This window comes from Bos mutus, chromosome 21 (genome assembly GCF_027580195.1).
Source record: "Bos mutus isolate GX-2022 chromosome 21, NWIPB_WYAK_1.1, whole genome shotgun sequence".
In the NCBI taxonomy this organism is placed as follows: Eukaryota; Metazoa; Chordata; class Mammalia; order Artiodactyla; family Bovidae; genus Bos; species Bos mutus.
Window position 1 is genome coordinate 66,057,698 of NC_091637.1, and position 17,657 is coordinate 66,075,354.

The 17,657-nt window shown below is 53.2% G+C and overlaps 1 protein-coding gene across 4 annotated transcripts; it reads left to right on the top strand.

Annotated features, from left to right (window-relative positions):
- The first annotated feature begins 1,699 nt into the window (after positions 1 to 1,699).
- Positions 1,700 to 15,957, top strand: ZNF839 (zinc finger protein 839). 4 transcript variants are annotated; one of them, XR_011461578.1, is made up of 8 exons: positions 1,700 to 2,036; positions 7,285 to 8,136; positions 9,047 to 9,262; positions 11,067 to 11,159; positions 11,837 to 11,986; positions 13,652 to 13,769; positions 13,929 to 14,037; positions 15,216 to 15,354. XR_011461578.1 is itself a non-coding variant. In XM_070358013.1 (8 exons), exons 1-8 carry the CDS (start codon positions 1,749 to 1,751, stop codon positions 15,413 to 15,415), a joined length of 2,001 nt encoding a protein of 666 aa, XP_070214114.1. In that variant the 5' UTR covers positions 1,703 to 1,748; the 3' UTR covers positions 15,416 to 15,957. The 4 variants fall into 4 exon arrangements, 3 of the variants coding, with proteins under 3 accessions (XP_070214114.1, XP_070214113.1, XP_070214115.1); XM_070358013.1 differs by having other exon boundaries at positions 1,703 to 2,036; positions 11,885 to 11,986; positions 13,652 to 13,792; positions 15,216 to 15,957; XM_070358012.1 differs by having other exon boundaries at positions 1,705 to 2,036; positions 13,652 to 13,792; positions 15,216 to 15,957.
- Positions 15,958 to 17,657: the final 1,700 nt, after the last annotated feature.

Genomic DNA, 17,657 nt, shown 5'->3' on the forward strand with positions numbered 1-17,657 from the left:
TCTCTGATTCCTAGAATGTCGATGTTCATTCTTGCCATCTCCTGTTTGACCACTTCCAATTTGCCTTGATTCATGGACCTAACATTCCAGGTTCCTATGCAATATTGTTTTTACAGCATCGGACTTTACTTCCATCACCAGTCACATCCACAACTGGGTGTTGTTTTTGCTTTGGCTCCGTATCTTCATTCTTTCTGGAGTTCTCTCTCCACTGCTCTCCAGTAGCATATTGGGCACTTACCAACCTGGGAGTTCATCTTTCAGTGTCCTATCTTTTTGCTTTTTCATACTCTTCATGGGGTTCTCAAGGCAAGAATACTGAAGTGGTTTGCCATTCCCTTCTCCAGTGGACCATGTTTTGTCGAACGCTCCACCATGACCCGTCTGTCTTGGGTGGTTCTATAAGGCATGGCTCATAGTTTCATTGAGTTAGACAAGGCTGTGGTCCATGTAACTGGTTTAGTTTCTGTGATTGTGGTTTTCATTCTATCTGCCCTCTGAGGGATAAGGATAAGAGGCTTATGGAAGCTTCCTGATGGGAGAGACTGACTGTGGGGGAAACTGGATCTTGTTCTGATTGGCGGGGCCATGCTCAGTAAATCTTCAATCCAATTTTCTGTTGATGGGTGGGGCTGTGTTCCCTTCCCTGTTGTTTGACTGAGACCAAACTATGGCGGAGGTAATGAAGATAATGGTAGTGATAGTGGTGGTTTAGTTGCTAAGTCATGTCCGACTCTACAACCCCATGGACTGTAGCCACAAAGCTCCTCTGTCCATGGGATTCTCCAGGCAAGAATACTAGAGTGGGTTGCCATTTCCTTCTCCAGGGGGTCTTCCCGAGCCAGGGATTGAACCTGGGTCTCCTGCATTGCAGGCAGATTCTTTACCAACTGAGCTACGAGGGAAGCCATGACGAAGATAATGGCCCAGTGCCCCCGACCCTGCAACAGGCCACTGCTGACCTGCACCTGCCTCTGCCGGATACTCATGGACACTCACAGGAAAGTCTGAGTCAGTCTCTTGTGGGGTCACTGCTCCTTTCTCCTGGGTCCTGGTGTGCAGAACATTTTGTTTGTGCCTCCAAGAGTCTATTTCCCCAGTCCTGTGTAAGTTCTATAAGCAAATCCCACTGCCCTCCAAAGTCAAATTCCCCTGGGGGTTCTCAGTCCCGTTGCCAGATCCCCGGGTTGGGCAATCTGTTGTAGGTCCTAGAACTTTCTCAACAGTGGGACAATGTATATGGTATAATTGTTCTGCAGTTTTGGGTCGTCTGCTCTGCAACTCTAAGGTGGGGTTAATGGAGACCTCCTCTAACAGGGCTTCTGCCACAGCCAAGCCTGCTGCACCCAGAGCCCCTGCAGCGGGCCACTGCTGACCCATGCCTCCGCAGGTCCAGACAGGGTTTTCAGGTGACGCTGATAGCGTTTGGATAAAAACGTTAGGCCAGGAGCTCTGGAACCTCGAAGACTTTTTGTTCTTTTTGTTGGACACCTCTTGCAGGAGGTGACAGAAAGACGAATATGGCCTGACAAGGAGGCAATGTGGCCGGGTAGAGTTCTGGGCGGGAAGGGGCGGCAGGGCGGGGCCTGAGTAGGCCCCGCCCACCGACCCACTCTGTCTGTCAGGTGCGGTCGCCTTCCGAAGTGTCTTGGCCTGCGGGGCACTCGTAGCTGCCTCCTTTCCCAGGTGACGCACATTTGAGCCGCCGGCGCTCGGTGACCCGGGTTCGAGTCCCCGCGTCGGCCGTCATGGCGGACGCGGAGCCGGAAGCTGAGGGTGGCAGTGAGGACGGCTGCAGTGGCAGCCGGGCTCCCTCTTCCCAGCGCGGGAGCGCCGCACGCGTGGCCCCGCTGGGCCCCGAGCAGCTGCGGCGCGTCCTGGAGCAGGTGACGAAGGCGCAGCCGCCTGCAGAGCCGCCGCCGCCGCCCTGCGTGCTGGACGCGGCGCGGCGGCTGCGGGACGCGGCCCAGCAGGCCGCCCTGCAGCGGGGCCCCGGCGCCGAGCCCCCGCGCCCGCCGCGCCTGCTGCCGCCGCAGGTGAGGAGGGGCCGTGGGGCAACTGAGGCCCGGAGCGTGCCGAGAGGCCTCGCGCGGGGAAGGAAGGCTTCTCCGCTTAGGCCTTAGGGCCGCCCTGCCCGAGAGAGCGGCCGTTACAGTTCAGGGCGTCCTCATACTCGGCTCCCTGGGGACGGCAGGTCCCCCGCCCCTGTCAGCGCCGGCACCGTCGGCTCCTCCACCCCGCCGGGCCCCTGCCCGGGGCTCCTTCGCGCCGCCTGGCTGCTCTCGCGGGCGTTTCGTCCCGTTTTCGTTGAGCGCTCACGGTGTCTAGGCGCTGCGGCGGGTGCGGCGTTTGAACCCAGTCCATGAAGAGCGGCCGGACCTGGAGGCTGCTCGCGAGTGAGGGGTCCCCAGGCCTGACAATGGAGCGGAGGCCTGAATAGCTTAAAAGGAACCAACGTAGAGGGTCTTTCAGGTGGAAGGTGCTGCAAATGGCCCGGCCGAGACTCGGGGGCGGAACGAAGTACATTCTAGTGACTTGATGCAGCACCTGCTCGCGGTGGTGGCGCCTGCGTTTGCAACCCCTGTTACAGACCCGGCAGGTGCCTGACATTCGCTTAATGAATGAAACCCGTGGGAAGCACTCCGTGTGCTAGCCAGCGTCCTTTCTCAGTGGCCTGATTTCCGGGTCACACAGCTCTTGGCCGCTAAGGAAGCTGGAACTCGAACATGGGTCTTGCCATCCCAGAGCGTCCAGAGTAGCATCCGAGCCTGAGGTCGTTCATGCCACCTGTGAAGTCACATCCCCTTTCAGCACTGGGCTTGTGAATGTCACCGTGCTTCTCACTCCAAAAGTACCACAGAGATCCTGCCTCTAGAAGAAATAGGTAGTAGAATCAGCAGTCTTCACGAAGTTTATATTTTCGTTTCTGAGGGATTTGGCCAGTTAAGATTGGTACCCAGTTGGTCATCAAGACTGGAGAGTTGTCTCACTCAAGTTTGGGGAGACAAGTATGACTGCCCAAACACCAAACTTCTTAGAAGTGTGACCTTGGGTAATTCAACCTCTTTGGACTTTGGCTTCCTTATTTGTAGGACGTTAGTCTCCTACTGTGCTGAAGAAATAAATGCCTCCCACCGAAGTCCCACAGCAGGTCTGTGGAGTCAGAAGGGTTCCGGTGGCCGAGTCTGTCCATCTCCTCTCTGTATCCGGCACTGTGCTGGACTGCTTGGGTCTCAGCAACCACACAAAAGTGTTTTTATCAGCATTTTATAGATGAGGAAGGAGCTGAGAGAGGCTGAGTGATTACTCGAGCCTCCCCAGGCGTGGCTGCACTCCAGGGTCTGTTGAATGTGGCTATAGCTTTTTGGGTTAGATAACTTAGGAAAGAGCCCAAAAATGATGTATTCCCCAAAATGAAAGCAAACTTAACTGGAGTTAGACAGCATGATCATGTTCTCTAGCTCTTCTCATTGGGGTGATATAAATACTTAATGCATTCATGGTACTGTGGTTTTGCACTCAATTCTGGTAATGCTCTTTTCCCCCTGGCTGTGCCACAAAGGCCACAGAGACGCACGAGATGGAGTTATGATGTGACCAAGGGGGTGACTCGTCACTCAGATGACTTCTGGTCAAGGGCAGAAAGCTAGAGATACTACATAAATAGGACACGGCCAAATGCACTTAGAGAAAGGGCCAAGTTGCTTTTGGCCGAGGGGGATGAGAAGAGGTGGTCTGAGCTAGACCTGGGACGGTGGGTCCAAGTGGAAAATACAGAAGAGGAGAGGCGGTGGGGGGCGGGGACCCAGGCGTGATTGGAGAACCCAGGCAGAGGAGGGTCTCTGGGGGGTGGTGTGGATTCAAAGGTACAGACTAAACACTCCCTCAGGTCAGCACCTACCCCTCCCAGCCTTGTTCCTGCCCCACAGAGAGATTTTTCAGTTTCCTCCACACAGAGTGCTCCTTTTCATGCATCGGTGCAGTCACACGGTTTTCCTTACACCTAGAACATCTGTTCCAAAAATTCTACTCATCCTACAAGGCCCCCTGCGGAGGTCACCTCTTCGGGAAGCCCGCCAGCCCTGAGCTGCCCCTGCTTCTCTCACTGCACCTGTTGCGCCGTGGCAGTGATGTTCTCCTAGCAGCATTCCGCAATTACTGCCTTCAGGTGTAGCTGTGGAGCTTTTGAAAGCACAGACGTTGAGGCAAAGTGCAGACCTGAGTCAGCAGGGCTGCAGGTGGCAGGCCTGGGAGGGGAAACCCGCCACCCGTGGGTGAGGCTGGGACCTGACTTATTTATGAATTGGCCCCCAGCGATACTCAGGAAAAGTCTGTTGAATGAAACAGACATATAACAGGTATCAGGTAGAATACCCACTTGGTAAACTAGTCTGCAGAGCAGATTAAAAATCAGACCAGCTTTGCCTCTGAGGTAATTCAGAAACAACAGGATTTGGATTTGCTGTGTGTGTGTGTGTGTGTGTGTGTGTGTGTGTGTGTCTATAATGGCATTATCTGATAATACCCCAGGAGCTTAGAGAAACATTCTAAGTGATTGGTAGTAAAAAGAAACAAATGTGATTCTTAAAGGATATGCAAAGTAAAGCTAGTTGTCATTTGATTCATGGTGGCTCAGGGCTAGCTCTGCACACCTACTCAAAAACCAGTATATTGAATTGTCTGCTGTTTGTAGTAGTATATAATGTGCAGACAGATCTACTCCAACCTCCAACTTGATTTCAGTGTGGGTTTTCATTCTGTCCTGTGTTTTATTTTTATTGACCCTCTCCTTGGTAGAGGGTTGAGTCCAAAGAGGGCCTGTTAGTGGCCCCAAATTGGTGGTTCTCAACGGGGGCAGTTTTGCCCCACAGAGGGCACTTGGCAAAGTCTGGTGATATTTTGGTTTTGGTTTTAATCTGTTTGGCTGCACTGGGACTTAGTTGGGGCACGCGGGGTCTTCATTGTGGAGCACAGGTTCTGGAGTGCGGGGCACCGGCTTAGTTGCCCAGAGACACGTGGGATGTTAGTTCCCCAACCAGGGGTGGTACCCACATCCCCTGCACTGGAAGGCAGATTCTTAACCACTGGACCCCCAGGGAAGTCGCTGGAAACATTTTTGATTGTGACAGCTTGGGGAGTGCTGCTGGCTTCTGCTGGGTAGAGGCGGGGCTGTGCTCAACGCTGCCCAGCTCAGCTGGCATGACAGACTTATTGGTCCAAGATGTCAGCTGTGGCAAGTTGAGAAAGTCAGCTCTGGGTGATGAGGTTTATCTGTCTTTTCTCTTTTTGTTTCTGCTCAGTGAAGGCAGGAACCTAGTTTTGCTGCCCCCCCGCCGAGACCATGACTGCTGTCTCCCGAACACCTACACTTTGTATCAGGCCCAAGGTCACTGCTCAGTAACTTGGTGCGGACTTCCCTGGTAGTCTGGTGGCTAAGACTCCGCACCCCCAAGGCAGGGGGCCCAGTTCGATCCCTGGTCAGAGGACTAGATCTTGCATGTCACAACTAAGAGTTTGCATGCTACACTAAAGATCCCCCGTGCCAGAGTGAAGATTGAAGATCCTGAGTGTCGAAACTAAAACCTAGCATGGCCAAATAAATAAATATTCTCTAAAAAGCACTTGTGGAACCTGGTCGGCAGCAGCCCTCGCCTTTGGCGGGTGCTTTCTGTTACAGCGCTGCCTTCAACCCCCTGGACATACATCCCTGTGACAGTGCCAGTGTTCCTTCTGGGATTCAAGAAGCAAGACTGCTGGGTCAAAAGGCACGTGCATTTAAAATGTTTTCAGGGACTTCCCTGGCCATCCAGTGGTTAGGACTCTGCTCTTTTACTGCCAAGGGCTCAGATTCTATACCTGGTTGGGGAACTAAGATCCTACAAGCCGTGGGGCCAAAAGGATAAAATAAAACTTTGTTAGATGTTAAAAAAAAAAAGCTGATGAAGAAATGCAGCCCAGCTCCTAGGTGTGTGCCCTGGAGAAATTTACACGTGTGTACACACACATCTGCGATCCGTGACCGTGCAAAGCAGACCAGAGAGCGCGGGGTGGGAGGCCACCTGTGCCTTGTGCTACAGAGCAGTGAGCGCCCGAGGGCTACGCACTTCCCCGTGGAGGCGTTTCACGAGCAAGGCGGGAAAACCACCAGGATGCCAGAGATGACGCTCACTTGTGTAACATTTGAAAACGCATCAAGACAGAACAGACAAGTGAGCGCCCGAGGGCTACGCACTTCCCCGCGGAGGAGTTTCACGAGCAAGGCGGGAAACCCACCAGGGTACCAGAGATGGTGCTCACTTGTGTAACATTTGAAAACACATCAAGACAGAACTGCTTATTTTCAGGGACACCTACAAGTATAATATGGTCTTCACTGGTAGCTCAGCTGGTAAAGAATCCACCTGCAATGCAGGAGACCTGGGTTCGATCCCTGGGTTGGGAAGATCCCCTGGAGGAGGGCATGGCAACCCACTCCAGTATTTTTGCCGGGAGAATCCCCGTGGACAGAGGAGCCTGGTGGGCTGTAGTCCATGGGGTCGCAGAGTCGGACACGACTGAGTGACTAAGCACAAGAGTGATATAAAGAATGCGTGCAAATGACAAACAGCACATTCGGGCTGGGGGAAAACAAGGCGTGCAGACGTGGGGCAAGAAGGCTTCCCAGTGTAGTAATGTTGCGTGTCAAAACGTAGGTGGTCAGGACCCGAGTTGCATAGTTCTTTATGGCTTTTTTGGTTTCCAGAATTTCACTCAAAACTTTAAAAAATAAGGCCATGTATTGAACTGAGTCCAATTTAGAGTACTAAGAACTCCAAGTACATGTGGTAAAACTATAAAGGATATTTTTTAATGGTTCATGTGATCAACTGAGTGGATTTTAAAAAAAAAGTAAAAAAAAAAAAAATGTAGATACTGGGTTAGCTAAAAAGTTGATTTGGTTTTTCCCGTTAAGATTGTACAGAAAAAGCTGAACAAACTTTTTGGCCAACCCAGTGCTATCAAAAGGCATTTATGTAAGAATGGTGAGTAGTTACATGAACTTTTATTTTGTGTATATAAGCAAATGCTTCTTATGTATGCAACTACAAGAAATGTGACGTAAAATAGATGACTATGGACTGGGCAGAAAGGTTGAGAAATGTCAGTGTAAACAGAATAGATACAGAGTTTTTTATATGTAAGATGTGTAAGTTAGAAAAAAAATTTCAGCAGTGGTTTTAAGATGGGAACAAAATTGCAGAAATGTGATAAACACAGTGCTTCTTTTCTTTTTCTGTGTTTAAGCAATTGGAAGCCATTTGCATCAAGGTAAGATCTGGAGAGACGAAAGGTCAGGAAAAGCCGATGCCCGTGCTGGCCACCATCCAGTCCAAGCTGGCCGGGCCGGGCCCGCCGCCCAGCGGGCACTGCAGCGCGGTGGGGCTCAGCTCTCAGCTGCTGGGGCCGCCGCCACGCGTCCTGAGTCACCATCCCCGGCCTCCGGTTCGCGTGTTCATACAGAGGCCGCTGCCTGCCCTCCGGCCAGTCCCTGTGAAGACAGTCTCGGCCACCGAGCCTCCGAGTGGCCGGAGCACTGCGGCCGTCCGTCTGTCGGCCTCTGACCCGCCGGCAATCACATCTGTTTCATCCAGTTCAGCAAATTTATTTATTTCCAGCTCGCAAACAAAACACGCTGAGAAACTAAAGAAGTCTCTAAAAGTGAAAACACGTTCTGGACGGATATCTCGACCTCCCAAGTATAAAGCTAAAGATTATAAGTTCATCAAGACAGAGGATTTGGCTGATGGCCACCCATCTGACTCCGACGACTACGCCGAGCTGAGTGTGGAAGAAGACGAAGATCAGAGAGGAAGGCGGGCGCTCTTTGACTTAGCAACCTGCTCCCTGAGGCCCAAAACTTTCAAGTGTCAGACGTGTGAAAAGTCATACATAGGAAAGGGGGGGCTGGCCCGGCACTTTAAACTTAACCCTGGCCATGGCCACCTGGAGCCTGAGATGTCGCCATCTGAGAAGGCCAATGGGAGCATGATCGCGGGCCCCACGGAGGGCAAGACCTGCAGCCTGGCGTCCCAGGGGCCGCCCACGCCAGCTCTGCCAGTTGAGGAAGGGGCTGCGTCAGCGCAGCGTGGCCTGCAGGTAACCTTTCTGTCGGTGGTTGTGTCCTCGTTCCTGCACGTTGTCCTTGAGTGGACGATATGTGCGCACTGGTGCCGGGTGGGCACGGAGCAGTGTGCCTCCTGTCTGGGCAGCCTGGCTCACCGCGTGCGGTGGAATGCAGGCGCGGGTCCTGCAGGGCCGGTCAGGGAAACAAATCGCAGCGCTCTTGCTGATGCTGACATGACCGTGGCCTTGGGAAAGGTTTGCGTGGGGGCGCTGGTCCACAAGGCTGCTTCCTGGACCGTCTGCAGTAACACGCGGCCTGCCGGGTTCTCTCCCCGCTTTTCCCCTTTCAAAACTCACAAACAGAGCAGATCCAGTCACCATGGATTTGCATTACCACTTCAGCATGTATTTACTGAAGCCCAGTGTGTGTGGGGTGAACATTTGTGTGACATGTGCACTAGTCCGTTATTTAAAAACAGCAGTTGAGGTGTTTCCCTGGCAGTCCAGTGGTTAGGACTCTGAGCTTACACAGCCTGGTTAATTTTCTAAAGTCCACCTCTGTATATTTCCAAAGGATGACTTTTACGGTATTTGAAGTGTATCCAATAAAAAAAGTTTAGAAGTCATGGGTGAATTATGAATGAACAAAACTCAGGTCAATTTTTAATATGCCAGTGACATCAGAAGAGTTTTTCGTTTCATTTTGGGCACAACTCCATGATTATGGTTTGTCAGCCCAGATTTGCAGGCTGGTGTTCATCTGGTATCTTAAAGGGAACCTTTGTTTAAGATGCATTGATTATCATTAATGTGTCTTGATTATGCCAAGAAGAATAATTTACAAGTTCCTTGTGTTGATGATATTTTTTCTTCTCTAAGGTTTTCATTACGGTGTATAAAGCATGATTATTTTATTTTGGTTTGGGTGTGCACCCCAATCTAGAATGGTCAGTCTGTGGAAGTTGAAGAAGCGCTGGTATCTGAAGCAAAAAATGGAAGTTTTTCAGCCCTTTTGGGATCAGAGAGACATCCCGGACCTAGAAGAAGCAGCTTCTCCATGGTCCCCGCAGAGCCCAGCACGGCCGTCCTGGAGCGGAGCGGTACAGCTCACCCGCCCGTGGGTGCTGGGGCCGCGAGGAGCAGGGCCAGGCTCCAGGAGGTGCGTCGCCCTTAGAGCCCCGTTCTTGAAACCCGTGTCTCTGGCATGGTATGTGGCAACTCTCTAGGTTTCTGAATTTCAGAGTAAAATGCCCAGAAGGACTCAAACAGTTCACCTGATGTGTAATGGGATGAATGCTCTATTCAGAGATGGCATTGCCCGAAATGATTCTTAGGTGTGCCAGCTGCTTGCCTTGATAACTTGTAGAATAATTATAACTTGGGTTTGTGTGGAAGCAGTTTAGAAAAGAATAGAAATGGTGGGTTTTTTTTGTAAAAAGTTTCAAGATATAAAAGCATGTTTCGGGTTTTAAATTCTAGAATCTCCTTTCTAGCCCCTTGAAAGTAGGTTTATTGAATTTAGATTGGCTTAGAAGAGTGGGACCCCAAACTTAGGTTGTCTTTGGCAAGGATATATTTATTTGCCTGCATCTTAAAGAAAATAAGTAAAAAAATAGCAAAGGGAAAGCACAGCTAAGTACGTGAGACAACCAGCCCCAGAGAGTGGCTTTCTGGGCCCTGGGCCTCCAAACTACATATGAGGGGAAAGTGGTTTTCAGAGAGGAAATGGCTTTCTAGAAAGCCTAGGAGGCTGCAGGATCCAGCGGGAAATTTAAACCCGGGTGAATTAACTTTCCTCCCCATGGGCTTGTTACCAAGTCCTGGCTGAGTGAGTTTTAGGAGTAGGAGGTCAGGAGGCTTCTGATGTGATTTGCTCACTAACATTTGAAACGAGCGAATGGCTTCCATCCTGGGAGCACTTTCTGCTGGGTTCCAGCCGCGCTCAGTTCACTGTGTGTCAGTAGCTCCGCTTAGATGAGGAACTGGAACCCCAGAGACACTCCCTGTGGGTCAGGTCAGTGAGGCCACTGGAGTGCGTGGCTGGGACCCGCAGCGCCGCACTGTGCCACGGAGAATCAGGGACCCTCTGAGGAGCACCTCTTTTGATCCCACACAAGAGAAGCTCCCCAGAGATGGGCACTGGTTTACACACGACTGGGGGTGTCCGGTATCAGGCTCCGTCCGGGGTGTGGGGGTCCCAGAGATGGGCACGGGTTTACACACGACTGGGGGTGTCCGGTATCAGGCTCCGTCCGGGGTGTGGGGGTCCCAGAGATGGGCACGGGTTTACACACGACTGGGGGTGTCCGGTATCAGGCTCCGTCCGGGTGTGGGGTCCCAGAGATGGGCACGGGTTTACACACGACTGGGGTGTCCGGTATCAGGCTCCGTCCGGGGTGTGGGGGTCCCAGAGATGGGCACGGGTTTACACACAACTGGGGGTGTCCGGTATCAGGCTCCGTCCAGGGTGTGGGGGTACACCGTGCCCACGACGCCTCTTTTCCCGTCACTCCAGTCCCGTCCGAGGACTGCACCCTCCTGCGTCATCCACGCCCCCCGCCCAGCCCCTCCCCATGTCCGCGTCTCCTCCTGCCTGTCCCTGTGCCTTGGTGTGGTCTCCTGGCTGCGGGCTGCCTCGGGACTTGCTGTGTTTTTGGCTCTGACACCAGTTGGTGAGCCCTGGGGAGCGAAACCTGTTTCCCCACCGTGGCTGTGTCCTCATCCAGGGCCTGGTACCCACTGCTCGCTCAGTGCTCCCGTCGGGGGCAGACTCTGAATGCAGAGTCGATCACGGGACTGGTTATGCGTGAGCACGTGAGCTGTGTAGCAGGCACAGCGCTCCCAGTTGAGAGTTGCTTCGTCACTGAGACTAGGCAACTTTCTGCTTCCTGTGGTTTTTGTTGCACCAACTTGCTGGCTGCTGGGAAATTCTTTCAAAGATGTCAAACACTTTCTTCCGGTAGCTTCTCCACCAGTGTGACCGGGACGATCTAGTGGAGTTGGCTCTGCCTCGACTGGCTCAGGTTGTGACCGTGTATGAGTTTCTTCTGATGAAGGTGGGTCTTCTTAGTGTTTCTAAGCAACTGAGGGGATGATCTGAAGTTATTTAGAAACGCATCCTTTATAATATTTTCTTAGACGGAGCCAGGCCTTGGGAATCATCTCCTTTCCCCAGAGAGGGCTAAAGTGGGCTGGCTGGTCCGGCCTGGGCACCCAGCACAGGGCCGTCAGGCAGGCCCGCGTGGACTCGGTGTGCGGGAAGAGCCACAGTCACCTTTCCTCTCGCACCCACGCCCCTGCCAGCCGCCTCCACGGCAGCCCCGTCCCCGGGGAGCCTGTGCTGAGATGTGGCCTTGCTGCCTGCACCCACACTTCAGGAGCACCCCAGGAGTAGAGACCTGGCCCTCCCCCGGCTGCAGGCCCCAGAACGTGCCTGTTTGGTCCTCAGGGCCTGTCTGTCCTGTTCCCCCGGCCGCCGTTCTGCGGCGGCCCTCAGCAGGGCTGGTTTGTTTCCTGGGCTGCTTCTTCCGGGCCGTCTGCTGTCCCACTGAGCGCAGTGCAGGGCACACTTTACTCTCGCTGGGGAGCGAAGGCCAAGTCTGCTGACAGCAGCTGGGGGCTTAGGAATGTCCTTCCCGCCTTAGGATTCCTCTCTGTATTTTCCATATCTTTGCCTTGGGTCGAAACATCTTTTTTTTTTTTTTTCCCCTTTGTCATCTTTATCTTCACTGAGGTTGAAAAAGGTCATCTAGCAAAACCTCTCTTCCCATCTGTATACAAGGAGTTTGAAGAGCTGCATAAAATGGTCACGGAAATGTGTCAAGATTACCTCCGTAGTTCTGGACCCTGCTCTCAGGAGCCCCTGGAAGTAAACAACAGTAAGGTAACAAGCTCCCGTGGGAAGTCTCGCCCAGAGCCAAGGGGAAGCTGTCCAGTAAAGAAGGAGGATGTTTATTTTAGTCATGACATCTTCATAGTCAGCTTCTGTTTAGCTCTTTCTTCCAAAAGTGCTACATGCTTTTTTCAGAAAACTCAGAAATGCAGATAAGCTAAAAAAAAAGGAAGCACCCACCATCCTCCCACTCACCGATGATCACAGTGAATAGGTGGTATCTTTTCTTCGTTATGTAGGTTTTTGCAAAGGGATGAATCACACAGGGACCAGCAGTTATTGTTCGTGGTTGTGTTCCCAGAGCTCCCATTTCAGTGTCCTTGCCTTTAGCTATTTTGGGTCCTTGACAGAAATACGCTGTAAACTGACGTGGTTTTACTTGTTTTGGATAAAACCTTCCACTGGGCAGAGCATGTGCCCGTGGGCAGGTCATCCGGGGGACTCCCTGCGCCCAGCTCAGAGACTCAGGTCCTCGCCCCGCCGAGCGCCTCTGGCTGCGCCAAGTCCCCCAGCTCCCCCCTCGGCAGAGGGCAGCCCTGAATCATTAGTCGTCTTTTCTGGCTTTCGAGATGCTGTGCTTTTCAATAGTCTGGTTTTGCCACACTCTTTTAACAACATGGGTGGGCTTGGAGGGTATTATGCTGAGTGAGAGAAGTCAGAGGAAGGCAAATACCATGTCGTCTCACTTACATTTAGAATCTCAGAAAGGACAACAAACCAGTGACTACAGCAAGGAAGTAAGTAAACAAAGCGGGGTCAGGTGTATTAAAAAAATTGCTCCTACAACAATGAGTAACACTTAGGCCATGTTGACTTTAAGAGCTCCTAAAGTTTGATTATACCCACAATGGAGCTGCCTGCCTAGAAAGGGTAGTGTTTCAGAGTCATTACTTCTACAGGAAGAAGTATCTTGATCCACACTGTAACATACCATGTGGGTTTTCTGGGTTGTCCTCATTCGTTTTATACAAATTCAACTGACAGGCGTCCGTGTCTTCTTCGGCTGCGCTGCGTCTTTGTTGCTCTGCAGGGGCTTTTCTCTAGCTGCGGGGAGCAGGGCTGCCCTGTGGCAGTGCTGGGCTTCTCGCTGTGCTGGCTTCTCTCGTGGCGCACGGGCTCCAGGGTGCTCAGGCTTCAGTAGCTGTGGCTCCCGGGCTCTGGAGCACAGGCTCAATAGTTGTGGTGCTGGGGCTTCGTTGCCCCGAGGCATGTGGGATCTTCCTGGACCAGGGGTCAAACCTGTGTCTCCTGCATCAGCAGGCGAATCCTTTACCCCTGAGCCACCAGGGAGGCCCTATGTTTTATCGCCTTAAATTACATATTTTTTTTTTTTTTTAATGTAATGGATTTTTCACTAAGCCTCACATAGATGCCCCGGTTGGCAGTGGTCACCTACCTGTTCATACATAACCTGCCAGATGAGCAGGCGTGGATGCCATCCAGGAGGAACAGTGGGCAAGAAAGTTACCGTGGAGTCAGACTAACGTCGTGCAGCCGTGATGCCAGTGCGTCCTCATCCTTCCCATTGTCCTCATGGCACCTTGCTGTACAAAGGGGCTCCATGGGTTCAGACTCAGGCCTTTATTCTGAAGTGTGGACATGCTTCTGAATCTTGTGTTTTGAGTGAAGCATCTCTATGGGCCCCTTTCTTCTCAGGTTGCCGAGTCCATAGGAATCACAGAGGAATTCCTAAGGAAAAAAGAAGTACATGCAGACTGCATTCCCTGCAAGTGCACCAGCCCGGAGGAGGCCCCAGAGGAGCTGGAGGGAGCAGGTCCGCAAAAGAGGGCGAATGAGGTGGGCATGGCCCGAGGGGCGCCATCGGGGAATTGTTGGGGTGGACCGCTGGGACTCACAGCACTTCTCCAGGGAGAAGAGGTGCCGGTTGGCCTGTTTCTTCCTAGTCTTAGCTGGTTGGGCCTTCTCTCCCTAGATTGCAGGGGACGGGCTGGCCTCAGTGAAAAGGACCAGGAGAGACGAGTGTCCTGCTGAAGACGGGGGCCTGCAGAGGCCGGCCGCGTGTGCCCCAGCGGCTGGTGTGGGTAAGACAGCCCTCGCGGTGTGCACCCCGGGGCTCAGAGACCTGCTGCTCAGGGGGGACGGCGCTCCTGTGGCCGCGTTTCAGAGACCCCTCTGGTTTCTCAAGAGTTTTACCCCAGCCTCCCAGTGTTTATTCCCCAGGAGTCTCAGGTCTTTGGGGTTTCCTTGAGTCCTCTATTGGAATAAAGAGCTGCCTCGTGGTGCTGAGTGGGTGGTACCTGGGAGGGCCCTGAGGAGTTGGGGAGACCTGAGAGCAGGGACTGGTCACAGGACATGTGAGCTTGGCTTTCGTGAGACTTGGCTCTCAGTGCCAGCTGAGAGTTAACGTTGGAAAACAAGACATGTTCTGGTTTTTATTTTGGTGCTAGCCAGAACGGATCCATGAGACACCTGGAATATATCGCAGGCGTAACTTTCCAAAGGAGAAGGCAATGGCACCCCACTCTAGCACTCCTGCCTGGAAAATCCCATGGACGGAGGAGCCTGGTGGGCTGCAGTCCATGGGGTCACTAAGAGTCGGACACCACTGAGCGACTTCACTTTCATTTTCACTTTCATGCATTGGAGAAGGAAATGGCAACCCACTCCAGTGTTCTTGCCTGGAGAATCCCAGGGACGGGGGAGCCTGGTGGAAGGCCGTCTATGGGTTCGCACAGAGTCGGACATGACTGAGCGACCTCACTTTCACTTTCATGCATTGGAGAAGGAAATGGCAACCCACTCTAGTGTTCTTGCCTGCAGAGTCCCAGAGACAGAGGATCCTGGTGGTAGGCCATCTATGGGGTCGCACAGAGTCGGACACGACTGAAGCGACTCAGCAGCAGCAGCAACTTTCCAAAATGTTATCACAGCTGCCTAATAACCTTACCTGATCCTTAGGTCTCTAATATAAAGAGGCCTCCTCCCCTTCAGAAGTTAGGACTTAATTCTTCCAGACAGGAGGGCAGGTTTATTCACAGAACAATGAGGGCTGTCTGGCACCTGTTTGGAACACAGCTCCCCTCGCCTCACAGGTCTGCGTTTCCTTTCAGCTTCATCCATTCCTGGAAGCTGCCAAGTAACAAGGAGGGTTTCTGTTTCTGTTTCAGGGGCAGGAAAGTTACTTTGGACTAGCTTGGTTGGATAGTGATACGTGACTGGCAGCAGTTCACAACTGACTCTGTTTTTCTGAACCGTTTAGGTTTTACTCCCCGAGTGAGTGGGGTCGCCTCTCCCCGTCCTGAGGAAAGCCCCTCGATCCCGGCTCCCGAGCGCGAGGGCAGCGTGGCACAGGCGGGCCACCGGCCGGCAGCACTGGCTGGTTGGACAGCTCGGGGTGGGCCTGCAGACCCCACTGCCCTGTGCCCGGATGCCCTGGGCCAGGGCTCCCCTGTCCCTTAGGGGAACCGGGGACGCGGGCCCAGCACCAGCTGGCAGCACTCCCCGGGGAGAACGTCCAGATACTGGGGCTGGCCTGGGGAGCCCGGTTCTCTGCAGCGCTTCAGTCTCCAGCCTGGAAACTCAGAGGCAGGAAGTTTCCGTGAGGCGTGTGGCTCCCACCCGAGCAGCCCCGAGTCCAGCGCCGGTGAGGCCCCTGCCCCTCTGCCCAGGAAAGCGTGGTCCATGGATGCCGTGCCAGCCAACTGTGTGCACAGCACCGAGTCCAAGCGGGGCCTCGGCCCAGCCGGGGCAGATGCCAAGTCCTGAGGGGGCCCTGCAGGCCGCAGGGGGCTGGGCCCAGCTCCTCTGAGAGGCACACAGACCAGGGGCTGGAGGCAGCGCTGCCGTCCGGGAGGCCATGGCTTTTGAACTCAGCGATGGGTGCCCCATGCTCTTGTCTCAGGAACAGGAGCAGACGGCTGTTCAGACTCTGACGGGCTTCCCTTGTTCCTTTCGGGTTCCGTAGTGTCCAGGGAGGGGAATATTGTCACAGTGATGGACGTGGAGGGGCCTGCCTTGCAGGCGGGCCCCCCGGAACAGCTCCTCTGGAGGCTTGGAGACGCAGCCCTCTCAGTGAGATGGGGTCAGAGCCGCAGCCCTAGATCTGTGTGGATTTTACCCAGAGAAGGTGTGTTTCAAGGAACGTGTATTTTTCTAATGTGAATACTGACACAAATGAACATTTTATTTATAATGAACAACGTCTTTCTACCTCACTGTCCACCTTTTTCTACATCTTGCTTGCTGTGATGATGGTGGGTGTGTTGCCTGGTGATGGGTCCCTCTGACACATCTGCCCCTGGGAGCCTCTGACAGCTGCTGCAGGTGGCACCACACTGGTTCTGGGTTGCCTCCCCTGCCCCCAGTCACAGAAAATGACGTCCCCTTTCTCCTCAGCGATGTGCTGCTTTATACCAGACTTAGTCCACACGAGAAGCTGCTTCTGGGTTCAATAAATAAATATGCAAGCTTGCTATCTGGGCAGCATTTTATTGGGCAGTAGGGGAGAGAGTTGTTTGTGCTGGCACTCGGTGGATAGGGAGAGTGAGGCACAGGGCAGGAGCTGCAGCCCCTCCGTGTCCCGCTTATAAAGCCACTTATCAAGCAAGGTCTTTCCGTCTCTTCTTGGAATGTTTTCCTGGGCTCTATCAGGGAGAAAGAGAGGGCCATTTGTCCACACTCAGATGAGAGCATCAAAAGGGCACAGCTGTCCTTTCCCCACCTTGGCCGACACCCTCAGGAGGGACCCTGGACGCTGGGGCCGGGGCTGTGGGCTGTGCCCTCCCTGTGCTGTGGAGGAGTGGGCTTTATTCTCAGGGACTGGGTTGCCATGCCCGCCTCCAGGGCCTCTTCCCGACCAAGGGATCAAACCTGTGTCTCTTGTGTCTCCCAGATTGGCAGGCAGATCCCTCACCACTGCACCACCTGGGGAGCCTCTGAGTTCCAAAGGGCAGCTTCAGACAGCTGCTCATCAGGGAGGCTGGACTGAGGGGCTGAACTGAGTCAGGGAAGGGAGGGCATAGAGCAACAGGGAGGAGCTGTTGAGAAATAATAGTGCAGCCCCGCGCAGGTCACGGTTCCTCCTCAAACGATCTGATCAGTCTCTCAGTCGTGTCTGACTCTGGACCCCATGGACTGCAGCACGCCAGGCTTCCCTGTCTATCACCAAGCCCCTGAGCTTGCCCAAACTCATGTCCACTGAGTCTGTGATGCCATCCAACCATCTTATCCTCAGTGGTCCCCTTCTCTGTCTGCCTTCAATCTTTCCCAGCATCAGAATCTTTTCTAAAGAGTCAGTTCTTCCCATCAGATGGCCAAAGTATTGAAGCTTCAGCTTCAGTCCTTCAAATTAATATTCAGGATACATAGAACAGTATCTTCTAGCTCTTCTGCTGGGTAGGTGTCCCAAAAAATGGAACATGTTAACTACTCAATGAAACATTCTCCAGAGAGGTCACCCCGACTCCAGATGACCTCTGGCTTTGAAGAATGCAGGCCCTTCGGGGTACTAAGCAGAAAGCCTGCCCCTTTGACTATAAGACACCACACAACCCCTCACCCTCACCCGGGTGGGACACAGCTATTTTTTATTTATTTATATTCGGCTGTGCTGGGTCCTGCTGCTGTGCTGGGTCCTGCTGCTGTGCAGGCTTTGCTCCAGCTGCTGCAAGCGGGGGCTACTCTCGTCACAGTGCTCGAGCTT

Excerpts from the sequence above, each read along its gene's own strand:
- ZNF839 (XM_070358012.1), top strand. The coding sequence starts at position 1,749 with ATGGCGGACGCGGAGCCGGAAGCTGAGGGTGGCAGTGAGGACGGCTGC. Across the intron at positions 2,037-7,284 it reads CGCGCCTGCTGCCGCCGCAG|CAATTGGAAGCCATTTGCAT; the intron begins GTGAGGAGGGGC and ends TCTGTGTTTAAG. Across the intron at positions 9,263-11,066 it reads GCAGGGCCAGGCTCCAGGAG|CTTCTCCACCAGTGTGACCG; the intron begins GTGCGTCGCCCT and ends TTCTTCCGGTAG.